The following is a 15,757-nucleotide window of genomic DNA, read 5'->3' on the forward strand; positions in this document are numbered from 1 at the left end:
CTTGGAGGACACCTGACCACGGGGCCTACTCTTCCACCTCCCGGTCTCTCCTTTCATCCACTGTCGCACCCTGTGACAGGAGTGAGTCACCCAGTATTTAAAAGAAGTATTCCTTTGATACCTCTCCCCAGCAGGGGCCCTGCCTAGCTCTATCAGACTGAAAACTGCTTCCCTGGTTCTGACCTTGTCTCCGAGCACAGCAGACTCCCATATCAAGGGCTGTCTATCCCTTCCAGCTTCCTAAGCTGGAATAGGTAGGGAAGTGGGGTCAGCCTGACTGGTAGGCTCTGCCGTCTTGTTTGATCCTCAGACCCTAGCTTGAGCCTTAACACGGGATTGAAAAGCCATAGTTTCTTGGCTGAGGGGTGAGCACACTCTGACCCGTCAGCCCAGAGTCTTGAGAGCAGCTGGCTGATGAGGTCACACAAGAGCCAGCTGAGGTTCCCATACACAGTCCTCTGGGGGGAGAGGGGAGAAGCCTTCAGCTGAGAGCTTGCTACAGTCCTGTCCTTCCCAGTTCTCTGCCACATACCCACCACCATTATGATCCCCCTCCCAGAAGCCAGAAGAACAAACTGTAAAATGGAGGCTTTAATATAAAAAGCAGGGCAGGGCAGGGTCTGGAAAGCACTTAAATAAGGGTGTGTCAGGAGCCAGCAACAGGGGGTGCGGGGGCCCTGCGCAGTGGGATGATGCAGACTGAGTTCCGAGCCTCTTTGATCCTCCACCATCGGCCAAGCCTGTAGGGAGTGAACGAGCAGCTGAGGCAGACCCCCCCCCCATATTCCCATCTGGCCAGTGCCACCTTGTCCTCAGCCCCACGTCCCATCATGTACCTGTGCTCCTGTCCCACTCCTGCCACCAAGAAGTCCCCAGTACTGGAGAACTTGAGGCTGTTGATAAAACCAACCTGAGAGAGAGGGACACAGTAAGACACCAGGATGTCCCCAGCGTCAGTCAACTGGAAGATGTTTTTGCATTTTCAAATAACGGTCTCTTCACTAGGAGATCTGGTTGCAGTCTCACTTCAACACTGTTATTTATATGAAGCATCTCCTGTCTCAATGTTGTGTAAAACTTGTTCTCCGATCAGCTTCTGATTGGTTAATAAAGAGCTGGCCAGCCTATAGCTGGGCAGGAGAGTTAAGGCAGGACTTCCAGGGCCAAGAGGTCTTGGAGGGAGGTCTTCCAAGGGGTCTGAGGAGGGACCAGAGATGAGGTACCAGGAAGGAGCTGAATGAACAAGGAGGTACCAGAGGGACTAAGATGGGAGGTAACAGGCCACGTCTAGGAAGTGGCCAGGGCAGCATAGTTGGGTTAGAACAGTTCAGCACCTGCCCAGCTACAGTGTCTTAGGTTTTAATAACCATATAGGTCTCCGTCTCATTATTTGAGAGCTAGAGTGGGCATACAAAAATCTCTGCTTTTACAGGCAAAGGCCTGACAGAAACCCCTGCTGCCTCCAGCACCTGGTTAGGTGGGCCAACCCTCTCCCTCGGGGTCCTCAGCCTTCTATCAGAGACAGCAGGAGTAGAGTGACGGACAAGAGGGAGATGGTGAGGATTAAGGGCACTGAACATCCATATCCTGAGACAATCCCACATGTTACCCCAGCATACATAATTCCACACAGCCCAGCCTGGTTCTCAAGACAGCACCAACTATACAGAGCCAAGCCCAGTGCAGGTCTCCACCCTCTGCCCATACTGTTCTCAACCTGGTATTCGAAGCTAGGACAAGACAGAGAAGAGGGGGCAATCGGGAATAGAGAAGGAGCAAAGAGGGAGTCCCTGCTAGGCTCTTTGACAGTAAGTGGCCTTGTCCTGAAGACCCTCCTCTAGATGAGAAATTGCTCATTCCAGGGGCCTCCAGATCCAGAGTCTGGCAAAGACAGGCTTATGCATTTAAGACTACTTACCGGAACTGGACTGGTGGCACACACCTGCAATCCCAGCACTCTGGGAGGCAGAGGCAGGCGGATCTCTGTGAGGCCAGCCTGGTCTACAAAGTGAATCCAGGACAGTCAAGGCTACACAGAGAAACCCTGTCTCAAAAAACAAACAAAAAGATTACTTACCAAGGGGATGTCACAGAGAGGGTCAAGCTGCCGGAAGCCCTCTCCACACTGCCAAAGCCGCACGCAGGCATTGTGGGAGCCTTGGAGGACAGAGAGCCAGTGAGCAACCCCTCTGCCAACTCCCTCTGTGGCCCCTCTTTCCCACCTCCCAGAACACCCACCTGTGGCCACAAGGTCTGTATTGAGTAGGGCTGCCACGGATGATACCCAGAAGGGCTGCTCCAGGCCCGGCTCCCCATGCAGCCCGTGAGCTTCACGCTGGAGGGCAAGTGGCCGTTTCTTGGAGAGGCCCCACAGGGCCACAGAGCTGTGGGTGGGGAAGACGGTCTGAGGGGCCAGAGCAGGACAGAAGGCACACAGCAGGGAGGACCAGGCACACAGAGCAGCTGAGGGATGTGGAGAAGATCACTGATCCAAGAGGATTTCATGAGTTAAGGGTCCAGGGCCTGGCAGGCACTCACAGGCAGCCGCAACGGTCAGACACCTCAGAAAGATGATAACCCTTACCCGTCATCCGCACCCGACACCATGTGCTCCTCATTGATCAGATGGATACAGTCAATGGAACCCCTAGAAAGAGAGGCTGTGAGGGACAGGGTCCAGCCCTCTCACCAGCCCATAGAGCCCCGAACCACCCAGCAGACTGCCTTACTGGTGGCCGTAGAAGACAAGCTGAGATTCCTCTGGGATCTTCCACACACGCACAGTCCCATCCCGACCCCCAGCTGTCACACAGCACTCTCGGCTGAGCGCATCCAACGCGGCCACGGCATCCTGGTGCCCGAACCTGGAGGGAAGAAAGGAGCGGGGAGGGAGGGGCCCGTGTGGACGCACGCCTACCCGGGGACCCATGTCCGCGTGCCGTCTGCCCCAGCACACTCACAGTGTCTCCACATAGGAGTTCTCTGCCACGTTCCACACCTTCACAGAGCGGTCGTGGGAAGTGCTGTAGAGCTGGTGGGTGCCTTTTCGGAAGGCCAGTCCCTGCAGAGCATGGAGAGGGGGCAGAAGGGTCTGGACTACAGCAAAGGAGACAGAGGACAGGCCCAGAGAAGAGTGGCACCCCTGAAAGGAAGTCACACGACCCCGGAGCCTGCTCCTCCAAAGCACTGTGAGCACCACACAAGGCCCCATGTGGAGCCGGGAACACCCTTGCCTGCCGTCAAGACAGCGACCTACCCCTCAGGCCCCCGTGTTAGCTGAACCTGTCTCCCTCGACCCTTCCCCACCTCTTCAGCACGCTCATGTCCTTTACACAAAACTCACTACCCAGAGAGGAGGTCCCCGGAAGATGAGCCAGGGGCCTAGCGCCAGGTGGGCACACTCAGCAGGTATCGTGGTCAATATCCACGGAGCCTCACCGACACGGCGTCCCGGTGTCCCGTGAAGGTGTACAGGTGCTGGCAGCTCTGGGCCTCCCAAATTAGAATGAGCTTGCTACGGTCCCCAGAGGCCTGTGGGAATGAAGATAATGGCCACCGGCGCACACCACACACCCAAACCTCCCACCTGCCCACAGGGCCAACCCAGTCTTACGAGGTACTTGCCATCAGAGGAGATGGCCATGCAGAGGATGTGGCTGCTGTGGCCTGCAGGCTGCCCCTGGGTGCCCTTCTTAGCTCGAGGAATCACACGCAGCTTCCGCCCGCTGTCTACGCTCCCTGCCACCAAGAGAGGACGAGGTTACTGAGATGGGGATACGGTTGGCTGCTTAGCAACCCTCCCCCAGTGTGAAAGGGCAACATGGACAAGGGGTCACGGAAGGCCTTCTGCATTTGGGTCAGAGGATCCGTTAGGCTGCTGTGGGCCTCTGCACAAGTCACTTTGCTTTCATCTGCCAAACGGGGGCAACAGTCCCCAGTGGGAGCCATGACCCCCGAAAGAGGAAGAACCGTGGAGAGTGGAGCCATTGCTTGGTTGGGGACCATTTGCAATGCGCAAGGACCTAAATTCAATCCCCAGAACCCTCTCGACTTCCTTAGGTCGTCTTCTGACATCTTTATGTGTGAGCTGTGGCTTATGTGCACACCACACACACAAAATAAAGAAAAGCATTAGAAGAATGAGAGGAAACGTGCTATAACCGAAACTGTCATCACTTTCTTCATGGGAAAAGTGGCCCTGGAGAGGATGTGGAGCAAGCTGAGGCAGAAGCAAAAGAAGATGAGCACTTGGGAGCCCACCTGGATGTGACCCCCCCAAAAAAAAACACCCAGGTTCATTTCCCAGGGCTCTGGAAACTGCATGTGAGCACAAGACCCTTGGCCTCTGTTCCAGACTTTCCTGACTCCTCAGCTGGCTTGTTCTCATCGATACATTGTCTGGGTCTTGAATTATACCAATTCAGAATATGACAATGTAAAAATGTGAAAAAAGTTTCACTGAAAGAATTAAAAAAAGAATAGGAGGAAGGAGAAGCAGAAGGAGAAGGAGGAGGAGGAAGAAAATGGAATAAAAAAAAAGTGCATAACAAAAAGCAGAAAATGGAATTTAAAAAAAAAAAAGTGCATTGGAAGCCAGCACTAGGGAGGCAGAGGCAGGCGTATCTCTGTGAGTTCAAGGCCAGTCTGGTCTACAGAGTCCAGAACAGCCAAGGCTACACACAGAGAAACCCTGTCTCAAAACAAAACAAAACAAAAAAGAGCACTGGGACTGCTGGCACGATTTGCTCCTCTGAATGACAGCAGGAAGGTGAAGACTGTGCTCAGGTGTGGAGGTCTCCACACCATTCAGTGCAGAACCTCAAAACCTACTCCAATTGCCTGTCTGAAGCCCCAGTTCCCATCATCGTCCTGTCTTTGCCCCAGGGAGCTTGGAAGCCCCGTGGCTGCTCAGAAGCTTCCACTGTTGCTCACAAAGCTCCTTCCAGAGGCTCCCACCATCCAGGCTGTCCCTCAGACACACACCCTCACGGTCTCACTCACACTTAATGATGGTGCAGTCTTTGGCGGCAGAGAAGATGGCTAGGTCATCAGGAGTGATAACCAGACACGTGATGGAGAGCTGGTGGCCCCGCAAAACTCGAATGTCGGTAGGAGCTGGGGCCTGGATCTGGGCAGAGAGGGAACGGGTCACTGCAGTTGGAGCTTCCCACTCAGGACACTTCCCACCCAGGACCACTCTTCCCCACCCACCCTAGCCAGAAGGAAAAAACAGGACCCACAGCTACAATAAGGCCCTTCCTCACCTGACCATATCTGCCTAAGGGTCCACTGTATTCCACAAAGACTGCAATAGCCTGAAGCTCTAAGCCAGCTGCCAACCAACCCAGGTGAAAACACTGACTCTCTCACCATACACACAGGTGCCCTGCATACTCACCTCCTTTGCCACCGATTTCTGCAACCTGCCTCTCTGCTCGAGCTGCAGAGAGAGGAGAAAAGAGGAGTGAGGATCTGGGAGAAGGCCCTGCCACGCCCCCCTACACACACACATTCACACCATGCCCTCTGTACTTACCACATCTTCCTTCAGGCGCCCCGCCACCTGATCCTCCTCAAATGCACGGGCTTCAGCCTTCTCCTCCTCTGTGTGGGTCAGACCAGTCCACATAATCCAAGGCTGAGGTCCCCTTCCCTCCTTCCATCCCATGTCTAGCTCTCTACCCCAGGGCTGGGCCACGAGTGCCTATCTTATAGGAAGCTCCTGATGCCTCAGCAGAGGGAAGGGAAGACATCCCTTCCCGGCTTTGTTAGACTGGGCTTAGCTCGGAGGCTGTAACAGGGACAGGAGGTAGGCTCTGGAAGACCCTGGCTCTCATCAAGAACCCCAGCTCACCTTGCTGCCTGAGCTGTTCAAGGTAGAGTTTGGCCAAGCGTAGCTTCTTCTCCTGCGCAGTCTCCTCCAGCTCTTCTTCCTCCTCCTCTTCTGTTTTCTTCGGAGCCAAGCTGTGGAAAGGAGTGGGCACTAAGGGGATTGTCCCCCTCTTCTGGCCACTAGGACTGTGTTTCCTCAAAGCCAGCCTTGCCCCTGGCACCCCTCAGGGCCAATGACACACATGCAGAAGCCTGAACGATGTGACTTGACCAACTGAAAGGTACCACTCTGTGACCAACACAAGGTGAAAACAGCCAATGGCCCCCAACACCGGGAAATGATCACAAATTTTCAACAAAAAGGGAAAGAGAAGGTTCCACGAGCTTCTAAGAGAAACCAGATTGTATACAAAAGATCAGAAGTAAAAACCTGGCAGGCCGGCAGACTTAATGCAGTGGCAGAGTAAGCCAAGCATGCTTGAGGCCCTGAGTTCAACGGGTGGTTGGGGCGGAGAAGTGCCTAGATAAAACAGTGGCAAATGAAGACATGGCCACAGGTATGGCTCAGTGATAGAGTAAGGTCCTGAGTTCAATCACCGTCCTCCAAAAAGTTGTCAAACCCAGCACAGCGGCACACCTAAATCCTCGAATTTGGAAGGTTGAGACAGGGAGACTGCCACAGACTCAAGGTCATCCTGAGCTGGAATGAGACTATCTCTAAAACTCCCCAGACAGACATTGTCAGGCTAACAAAGTAACAGAGAACTGGTCCTTTCCTGCTACTGAGCTTCCCAAACTGAAGGAGAAAGGCACAAGGTACTAAAGATGGGAAATCCAACACAGAGAACAGAAGAGGCAAATGTCAGGATGACTACCACTCGGGACACAGAGACAGACATGCTGGGGCTGTCCTAGGCTTGCTCCTTGTACCGCAAGGACTGGGTTCCAAGTGAATCCTACGCTGTATTGACTCCGACATGTACTGGTGAATTTCTTGCTGTCCCTTCTAGGCCCCAGTCCCTGGGCCTTCACTGGAAGGCAAGTCCAGCTTTGACCTGTTCCTGGGAGCTTGAGGTAGGTGTTGAGAACTCTCAGACAGAGAACGCAGGGCAGCCTACCCCTCTAATCACAAGTCCACAGACATCCAGTCTGCTGGCTCTGTTCTGCAGCACCCTTGCCCAGGATTTCCACCAAAGGGACCTTAAAAACCTGTCAGGTGGCCCAGGGTGGTGGGGCACAGCCCAGCAGTTGGGAGGCAGATGCAGTCAAGGCCAGCCTGGTCTATACACAGGTCTATACACCCTGTCTTGGGAAAAAAAAAAAAAAAAAGAACCTTTTGAAAGAAAAGCTATTTCAGCCCTAAATTTAATGTGTGCATACATTTATTTTTAAGTTTGCCCTTATTAGAAGATCAATAGAAGAAAACTGCATCAGGTGCTCACAACCACTGTTACTGCGGTTCCAGGGAACCCAACGTCCTCAGTCTTCCCTGGGCATCTGCGCAAGGGTAGAGCATACAAACTCGCGCCTGTACACATACATACATACATATAAATAAAAACAAGAAACTCAAGTGTTTAGCACAGGTCCTAGAGGCACAAGAAGGTAGATGTCTTTGAGTTTGAGGCCAGCCTGGTCTATGTAACTAGTTTCAGGAAAGCCTTGCCTCAAAAAAGAAAGATCGTTTCTATGAGCAAGTTAAGGCAGCACACATTCGCTTTTAGAAGCAGAAGTGCTAGCCTGGCCTTTAATCCTAGCACTCAGGAGACAAAAGCATGCAGATCTCTTGAGTTCAAAGCCAGCCTGGTCTACAAATCAAGTCCAGGACAGCCAAGGCCTACATGGATTCCATACCTGAGAGTCTCCACCCCCAGGGGTGATACCCTGTATCAGTCCTCTGAAACCTTGTTGCCATCCCCATGACCTGCTGAAATTAGGGACTGTTCAAACCTCCTCCAATTCTATTTACACCTATCACCTTGCCCTTGTATCTTTTCTACCTTCCCACCTCACATACTTACACCCCAGACTCATCTCTGATTCCTGAATACCCTCTCTACTCCTCCATGACACTCCTCATCTCTCCAGGCTCTATTTTTAAAAATGCTTCTTCTGTTCCCAAACATATGCCTTCAAGATACACAACTCCTAACCGCAATAGTGGTGCAGGCTTTTATTCCCAGCGATTGGGAGGCAGGGGCAGGTGGATCTTTGCGAGTTCCAGGACAGCTGTGGCTACACAGAGAAATCCTGTCTCTAAAAACCAAAAAGATACACACCTCCCTACAACACCTCTCTCCACTTGCCTGCTCACCTGTGTACCGAACAATGAAACCAGTTCTCTCTAATGTTAGAAAGGCTAGACACGTGATGATACACTCTATAGTTTTAACTATTTAGAAACTTTAAATTGTACGATCATTTGAACCCAGAAGGTCAAGGCCATCTTGGGCAATACAGCAGAGACCTCACTTCAAAAAGGAGTCCAAGGGGACCAGTAATTGTGATACTGTGTGGAAATAGAATGAAATTTTCTGAACCCTTCTCCCCTTGCCTCTTCATCAATCCAGCCCTGTGCCTGCCTCCTTGTCATGGGGCGGGGGGGGGGGGGGGGGCCTAAAGCTTTCCCACAAGGGTCCAGGGTCCTCCCCATAGATACATCAGAAATACAAGACATCCCACTACCGGACCAATGACCTCAAGCCAAAGGCAGTCACGAAATCTCCACGCAGGTCTGACAACAGTCTCACTGAGTAGTCTGGTCACCATGAGCCTCCGTTTACCCTTTCACTCGAATGAAAACAGCTCACCTCTCGCTCTCAGAATCGCTGGAAATCTCTTCATTAATTTTGCCGCCACCCTTGGACTTGCCTCTGTCCCCAGCAGAGTCGACCTGGAAATGATACGATCCTTTCTTGGTCAAGAGCCCCAGGACTGAGATAGGCAGTGCCTCCTGGCCCTGGCCAAGCGGAAGGCTTTCCAGGATTCGGCGGGTCTCGGGATGGAGCTCTGGGAGCTCTGCGACCCGATGGGGGCCCTGGGATGGAATGATGGCTGTCCCAGTAGCGAGATCGGTCGCGCCCAAGGAAATGCCATGCTCACCTTTCGCCGCCTCTTGCCGGCCCCAGCAGCAGCCCCGGCCCCAGGGGCTGGCTTTGCCCGCTTACGAGTTGCCCCGGCGGCCGACATGCTGTTCATCCAGGTACCGCGGCGGCTGCGGAAGAACTCACATGGCTCCTAAACCCCAGCCGCATGGCAAGACCCGGAGCCCTGATAGGTTCCCACGGCGCGGCGGGCCCCGCCTTCCACGGCGCCATTGGGCCCTTTAGAAGATCCTGCCACGCCTCCAATCGCCTATTGGAGCGATGCAGTTGACCACGCCTCTAAGAGCTCCTCCAAGCTCCAGCGCAAAGCGGGAGTAGGAAGCAACTCTCCTGTTTCCGGCTTAGGCCTGTGGCGCTTGCGCACTGCAGCCACTTGACTTCCAGGGAGGGGCGGGGCCAACAGGGCATTCCTTGTGCTTGTGTGGCCACTAGGGAGAGCCAGAGGGGTGGAGTTCTTGGTTCAGAGTGATTCTTTTTTTCCCCCATCTGCCACGGGACAAGGCAAACCTAACCAAGCTCTAAAACACATGGAATGGAACCCAGGCAGCTCTGGAGAGAAGGAAGCAGTTTCCGAACCCGAAGCCAAAGTCACCTTACAAATAACGGATACGTACTACGTGCGCCTAGTCAAAGCTGCATGAAGGGCGTGTCGGTCCCTGCGGCTTTAAGTGTGTCTAGATTGGTGTCCTTTCATCTGTGGGCTGGGTCACCAGCCTCTGACTCACCCACTACTGGCCAAATGACAGGAATTCTACACCACCCCCAAACTCTTTCCACTCTTGTGGTGGTTGCTGGGAAAGCCCTACCAAAGACAAGCGGAAGGTTCACGAAAGGAGAACCTAGATAGGAGCCCAGACTTGAAACTTGTTTCTTAGGAGTCGCACTCAGCATTCCTGACACCAGGCTGGGGGACAGCCACCTCTTCCAAGGAACAAGAAAACTTGTTTCTTTTGGGTGAGTTTCCTGTGGCCCTGCCCTGCAGTCTTCGGCAGGGTAGGGGAGGGTGGGTTAAAGTAGCTTTTAATCTCTAGCAGCTGAAGGCCACTTATCAGAAACCTTGGCTGGCACCCCAGAACTCTGGACCGTTAGCAAGAGATTTCTACGCCACTCAGTCCTAAGCTCTAGAGAGGTAGATCAGACTGCAGAAGGGCTGGTTGTAGAGCCTTGCCCTCCTTCCCCTCTAGCTCAGATGATTCAGCCCAGCAGCCTTGCTAGCTCCACAGTGACTGACAGGAGGAGGAAATATTCTAGAAAGGGAGGTGCCCAGAAGTAGGAGGGGTGAGTCTTCTTTCACTTTTCCTACCACCTCAGAGCACACTGGACTGCACAGCTGGAGAGGGTAAGGAGCCAACTTCTTCCTAGCCCCGGGGTGGCTAGATTGGACAGGCTCTAACCTGGGGAGGTACAAAGTGCAGATTTGGAAATGGGGATTTGTGTAGCAAGAAGTAGGAGGAGGCCAGCTCCCTAAAAGGCAAACCTGGACACTCTCTACCCTTTAGCCCAAGATAGCCATGGCTCCAAAACGAAAGTCTTCAGTGCAGACTGAGGCATCCAAGAAGAGGTTGAAACAGGAGACAGGAGAGGAGGACAGCTTCCGTGCCACTGCCCAGGCTCTCAGAGCAGCTCCTGCAGATAAGCGCATCATCCAGGTGGATCCCAAATGTCCACTCAGCCGTAACCCCGGAATCCAGGTGAGCTGCACCCATGTTCAGACCACAACCTTCTCCTCCTTGGGTTCTCTGTTCTAGCCCAGCAGCTCAGTGTCTCTTGAGGAAGCCAGAGGTTGCTTAGTGTCTCCTCAAGACCACAAAAGTGGCTGAATTCCATCAGGCCCAGGTGTGTGTCATGTCTGGCCATCAGACACTAGGGTGTTGTTGCCTTTCCCATGACACTCTAGGAAGCTGACTCAGTTTCAGTTTCCCCAGTTTGGGTGTTCTCTCAACTCAGCCCATGGGGCAGAGCTAGGTCTTTTAATTTATTTATTTCCTTGAACCTGGAAGCAGCTGCATGTTCTCCAGATTCCCTGGCCCACAGCAGGGCTTCATCACATCCAGTCAGACTTCCTCCCCAAGGGCAGGGTCATCAAGTACCAAAACGGGAGGGGGGGCTCCCTCTGATGTCTCCCAGTGTGCACACCCAGCCCATGCCCAGGCAAGCTGCCTTCTGGACTCACACCCACACAGGTCCACGAAGAATATAACTGTACCCTGAACCAGACCAACATTGGCAACAACAATAATAAGTTCTACATCATCCAGCTGCTGGAGGAGGGAGGCCACTTCTTCTGCTGGAATCGCTGGGGCCGGGTGGTGAGTGACACACCAACATTATGCCTCCCTGGAGTCCTCCCCACCTTCCCTGCCTCTGTGCGCACTTCAAGGGTGTCCAAAGGGCCATGGCTGCTAACTGTCCCACTTCACCTTCAGCTGCTCTGAGGCGAGGCAACCAGCCCAGCCCAGAGACCAGCAAACATTTTTTGATGGGCACTTCCCTGAAAGTTGTCACTTGCAGGGAGAGGTGGGCCAGAGCAAGATGAATGACTTCGCCAGCCTGGAAGATGCAAAGAAGGACTTTATGAAGAAATTCTGGGAGAAGACTAAGAACAAATGGGAGGAGCGAGACCACTTTGTGGCCCATCCCAACAAGTACACACTTATAGAGACGCAGGGAGAAGCCGAGACCCAAGAGGCTGTAGTGATGGTGAGGAGGGAGGGGCAGTAGGAAGCAGACAGAAGGGACTGACAGCATGACAGCACTCCCTTAAGTACCAGCCTCCCTCTCTGGCCTCAGCCTGGGCCATTTCTAAGGTCCTTCCCTGCTCCTGTGTGGGTCTCTTGCCTAAATACTCCTGCCCACACAGGCCTTCTCTTCCCAGGTGGATGGAGGTCCCATGAGGACTGTGGTTAAGCCCTGCTCCCTAGACCCCGTCACTCAGAAGCTTATCACCAACATCTTCAGCGAAGAGATGTTCAAGGACGCAATGAGGCTCATGGACCTGGGTGAGGAGGAGGTCTGAGCAGGGTGGCAGGGCCTGGATATCCAGGGCTACCAGGGCTGAGTCCATCGCTTCATCCTTCAGATGTGAAGAAGATGCCCCTGGGAAAGTTGAGCAAGCAGCAGATTGCACGGGGCTTTGAGGCCCTGGAAGCTCTAGAGGAGGCCATAACACACCCCACAGGTGGTAGCCAGAGCCTAGAGGAACTGTCCTCCCACTTCTACACTGTCATCCCACACAACTTCGGCCGCAGCCGGCCTCCGCCCATCAACTCCCCTGAGATTCTTCAGGCCAAGAAGGACATGCTGCTGGTGAGGGCTGGCGGGCCCTGAGGAGACCAGACAGACTGGGCAAAGATGAGAGGAGCAGATGGTCACAGGGCTCATAGGGACAGGCTGCAGTGGACAGGCTGAGAGCCAAGGGAGGGAAAGCCACATAGAGAGATGGAATGGAGACAGAGAGGTGGGGTGTCTGTCAAATGGGAGAAGCAGGGGTGAATGGAGAAGTCCATCGGGCAGACAAGCTCAGGGCCTGTTACCTTAGGTGCTAGCAGACATCGAGCTGGCCCAGACCTTGCAGGCAGCCCCTGAGAAGGATGAAAAAGCAGAAGAGGAGCCACACCAACTGGACCGCTACTATCAGCTCCTCAGGTGTCAGCTTCATCTGCTGGACTCTGGGGCCCCCGAGTACAAGGTGAGCTCTGCCCACCTGCCCTTGAGATAACCAGGGAGCCCTGACTCCCAGCATTCTCTCCTGTGTGCCTAAGGAGAGCACTGGAGTGGGAGGACCACAGGGCACTATTCTACAAGTCCTCTACCCTTGGCCATCAGCCTCTGTTCTCCACAGGCAATACAGACCTATCTGGAACAGACCGGCAACAGCTACAGATGCCCAGCTCTGCAGCATGTTTGGAAAGTAAACAGAGAAGGGGAGGTGAGGAAGATTCAGCCCTTATATCACCACCCAGAGTAACCTATAGGAAGATTACATTTACTTCTCTGCTTCTTGCTAAACTGGCTTCCAACTCTGACCAGTTTCCACCAGGTGGACTATGTGCCAGTGACCTGTGGGGATATATGCTTTGGTCACACTGCCCAAGAGGAGGGAGGGACGCCTGAACCCTCACATGGCATGTTGCTACCATTTCTACCTTTCACCCACTCAGAGAGACAGGTTCCTGGCCCACTCCAAAGTGTACAATCGGAGGCTGCTGTGGCATGGCACCAATGTGGCTGTGGTGGCAGCTATCCTCACCAGTGGGCTCCGAATCATGCCACACTCAGGTGGTCGTGTTGGCAAGGGTATCTATTTTGCCTCGGAGAACAGCAAGTCAGCTAGTTATGGTAAGGTGCCCTGGGGTCAAGACCTAGGTCAGGGTGGAGCCACCAAGATGGACTGGGCTGACATCTAGGGGATGAATCCTTAAGGCAGTACTGACCAGAGCACTCAGTGAGGTGTCCCAGGGCTCAGGGGCTCCGAAGAAGCACCTGGCAGTTGAGGATGTGCCATCCTGAAAGAGGGGAGACAGATGGGACGAGAGCAGCAAACCGACTCTGAGGAGTAAAAGAGAAATCTTGACAGGGAGGGGTGAAGGCCTCGCCAGCCTGTTCTGTGTGGAAGTTCCCAGCAGGGTCAGGTGAAGAGAGGCAAGGAGATGGGACCATCAAGGGAACCTTCTCCAGAAAGCCACGGAGAGCCCAGGTGCTGTGCCCACCAACGAATCTCAGTGGCTGGAGCAGAGGAGAGAGTAGCAGAGGAGTGGGGGCTGGGATCTGAGTGCCAGTGTGTGTGTATGTGTGTGTGTGTGTATATCTGTCTGTCTGTCTGTCTCTGTCTGTCTCGATGGCTCTGCCTCTCTCTCCCTCTCTCTATGGCACTGGCTCTGGCCCCAGGGCTACAGAAGTGAGAGAGAGAACCCATGAGATTGGTGTGTAAGGCAGCATGGTAGCATGTGGAAGATGGGCAAAGGGGTCTCCAGTGACTTCCAAGTTCATGGTTAGAACATCCTTACTATAGTGACCTTATCAGCCCTGGCTGACCACAACACTGGAGGGCTCCATCACCTAACATTCAAAAAGACAAGGGAGGGTCTAGCAAAAAACAGATGGAGCTGAAGTTCTTGGTGAACCAAGAGGCCTGCCTAGAGGACAGAGTATTCCAAGAAAGACTGGCTGTGGGGCCTCAATCCAAAGAGTCCACGGTAGGACCTGAGGGATGCCAGTGACAGAGTGAAGAGAGTAGGCCAAGGAGAGTGGCTCCTTCCCAGCTCCCAGGCCTGTATGCCATTGTTGACTCCTTAGCTGAGAGCCTGTGTGCGGGGTTTGGGGGGTGTAAGTGATAGGGGGGAATGACAAGTGACAGGGTGGCAGCTGTCATGGGAGGGAGCAGGCCGGGATGAGATGTGCTGGAAGATGGCAAGTGCTTCCTTGGACTGCAGGAGAGATGGGGTTGGGAGCCTGAGCTGCTCCCTCCTGCCACTGAGCCTCTGCTTCCTCTAGTTACTCCCATGTCCTGTGAGGGCCACCAGGTGGGCTACATGTTCCTGAGCGAGGTGGCCCTCGGCAAAGAGCACCGCATCACCACGGATGATCCCAGCTTGAAGAGTCCACCCCCTGGCTTTGACAGTGTCATCGCCCAGGGCCAGACAGAGCCTGGTGAGCCCCAGATACTGGGCAGTTCCACAGCTAACAGTGGGCTTGACACAAGGGACTGGGGGCATTTTCAGAGAGAAGACGGCAGAGGGAGGAGAATGGAGAGAGAGAGTCAAAAACACACAGGCTTTCTCAAGGAACCAATCCCCTGTGTGAACCAACAAACACCCACAGGTTCAGCAGCTCTCTCCAGGGTGGTAAGAGGGCTGTAAAGAGACAACTCATGAGCTGAGCACTAGCCTAGGGCTTTCCCAGAGGAAGATGGGGGATAAGGTGGCATTCATCCCCTGTAGCAAGGAGCAAGTCCCAGGGAAGGAGACGTGGATAGCCCCAGGCAACAGCGACCCATTGATCCTCCATCCCTTGCAGATCCCAGCCAGGACGTTGAACTAGAGCTGGATGGGCAGAAGGTGGTGGTGCCTCAAGGACGGCCTGTGCCCTGCCCATCATTCACAAGCTCCAACTTCAGCCAGAGCGAGTACCTCATCTACAAGGAGAGTCAGTGTCGCCTGCGCTACCTGGTGGAGATCCACCTCTGAGCTGCTGGCCCTTCCCAGGTCCTGCCAGGCGGGGCCACAGTCTTCATCTCTCCTCTCTGGCTCTCATATCACTCACTCCATTTGCCTTCCAAGAATATAATGCATGCCAGGCACAGTGATGCTCACCTACTCAGGAGGAAGAGGCAAGAAAAACACTTTACCATTGGATTTTGAGGTTAGCTGGGCTACAGAGGAAGACATGTCTCAAAGAAAAAATTATAGCCATGAGGAAAATCCAAATAAAGTGTTGAAGCAAGCAATGATGAATCGTGCATGTAATCCCTGTACTTGAGAGGCTGAGGCAGGAGAATCACTCTGAGTTCCAGGTCAGCCTGGAATAAATAGTGAATTCCAGGCTATCCTGAGCTACAGGGTGTGACCCTGCCTCAAAAACATAAAAGTCAACGCTCTAGTCAGTGATGGACTAGCTGCATATACTAAGATTATATCACCTAACGGCACCCGTTGTCACCTCAGTCTGTGTAAACACAATCTACACACAATGACAAAAATCACTTAGGGTCAAGTTCCTAAGATATGTCACCGTAAGAATGGCTATCCAGTGTCGTATGTGTGGTTGCTGTGCTGTGCAGTAGTCTCGAACTCATTTCTCCAGTCTGACAGAATTTGGCACGC

General features: G+C 53.6%; 2 protein-coding genes across 4 annotated transcripts; one reads left to right on the top strand and one right to left on the bottom strand.

Annotated features, from left to right (window-relative positions):
- Positions 1 to 573: 573 nt before the first annotated feature.
- Positions 574 to 9,095, bottom strand: Rrp9 (ribosomal RNA processing 9, U3 small nucleolar RNA binding protein). The gene is made up of 15 exons (XM_021657049.2): positions 8,935 to 9,095; positions 8,643 to 8,725; positions 5,855 to 5,964; positions 5,537 to 5,604; positions 5,399 to 5,440; positions 5,002 to 5,128; positions 3,614 to 3,738; positions 3,439 to 3,531; positions 2,961 to 3,061; positions 2,730 to 2,864; positions 2,585 to 2,647; positions 2,239 to 2,384; positions 2,078 to 2,157; positions 837 to 910; positions 574 to 740 (listed from the first exon to the last, which is right to left on the bottom strand). Exons 1-15 carry the CDS (start codon positions 9,028 to 9,030, stop codon positions 647 to 649), a joined length of 1,437 nt encoding a protein of 478 aa, XP_021512724.1. The 5' UTR covers positions 9,031 to 9,095; the 3' UTR covers positions 574 to 646.
- A 415-nt stretch (positions 9,096 to 9,510) lies between these two features.
- Positions 9,511 to 15,381, top strand: Parp3 (poly(ADP-ribose) polymerase family member 3). 3 transcript variants are annotated; one of them, XM_021657046.2, is made up of 12 exons: positions 9,511 to 9,890; positions 10,121 to 10,214; positions 10,436 to 10,627; positions 11,120 to 11,245; positions 11,448 to 11,636; positions 11,812 to 11,935; positions 12,016 to 12,242; positions 12,475 to 12,624; positions 12,778 to 12,864; positions 13,097 to 13,274; positions 14,430 to 14,585; positions 14,952 to 15,381. In XM_021657046.2, the coding sequence occupies exons 3-12, from the start codon at positions 10,448 to 10,450 to the stop codon at positions 15,119 to 15,121; spliced, it is 1,587 nt and encodes a 528-aa protein (XP_021512721.1). In that variant the 5' UTR covers positions 9,511 to 9,890; positions 10,121 to 10,214; positions 10,436 to 10,447; the 3' UTR covers positions 15,122 to 15,381. The 3 variants fall into 3 exon arrangements, with proteins under 3 accessions (XP_021512721.1, XP_021512720.1, XP_021512719.1); XM_021657045.2 differs by having other exon boundaries at positions 9,514 to 9,890; positions 10,121 to 10,275; XM_021657044.2 differs by lacking the exon at positions 10,121 to 10,214 and having other exon boundaries at positions 9,524 to 9,890.
- Positions 15,382 to 15,757: the final 376 nt, after the last annotated feature.

The sequence above is a fragment of the Meriones unguiculatus genome, chromosome 6 (genome assembly GCF_030254825.1).
Source record: "Meriones unguiculatus strain TT.TT164.6M chromosome 6, Bangor_MerUng_6.1, whole genome shotgun sequence".
Lineage (NCBI taxonomy): Eukaryota > Metazoa > Chordata > Mammalia > Rodentia > Muridae > Meriones > Meriones unguiculatus.

Excerpts from the sequence above, each read along its gene's own strand:
- Parp3 (XM_021657046.2), top strand. The coding sequence starts at position 10,448 with ATGGCTCCAAAACGAAAGTCTTCAGTGCAGACTGAGGCATCCAAGAAG. Across the intron at positions 13,275-14,429 it reads CAGCAAGTCAGCTAGTTATG|TTACTCCCATGTCCTGTGAG; the intron begins GTAAGGTGCCCT and ends TGCTTCCTCTAG. Across the intron at positions 14,586-14,951 it reads CCAGGGCCAGACAGAGCCTG|ATCCCAGCCAGGACGTTGAA; the intron begins GTGAGCCCCAGA and ends CATCCCTTGCAG.
- Rrp9 (XM_021657049.2), bottom strand. The coding sequence starts at position 9,030 with ATGAACAGCATGTCGGCCGCCGGGGCAACTCGTAAGCGGGCAAAGCCA. Across the intron at positions 5,441-5,536 it reads GGCGCCTGAAGGAAGATGTG|CTCGAGCAGAGAGGCAGGTT; the intron begins GTAAGTACAGAG and ends CTCTCTCTGCAG. Across the intron at positions 5,129-5,398 it reads AGAAATCGGTGGCAAAGGAG|ATCCAGGCCCCAGCTCCTAC; the intron begins GTGAGTATGCAG and ends CTCTCTGCCCAG.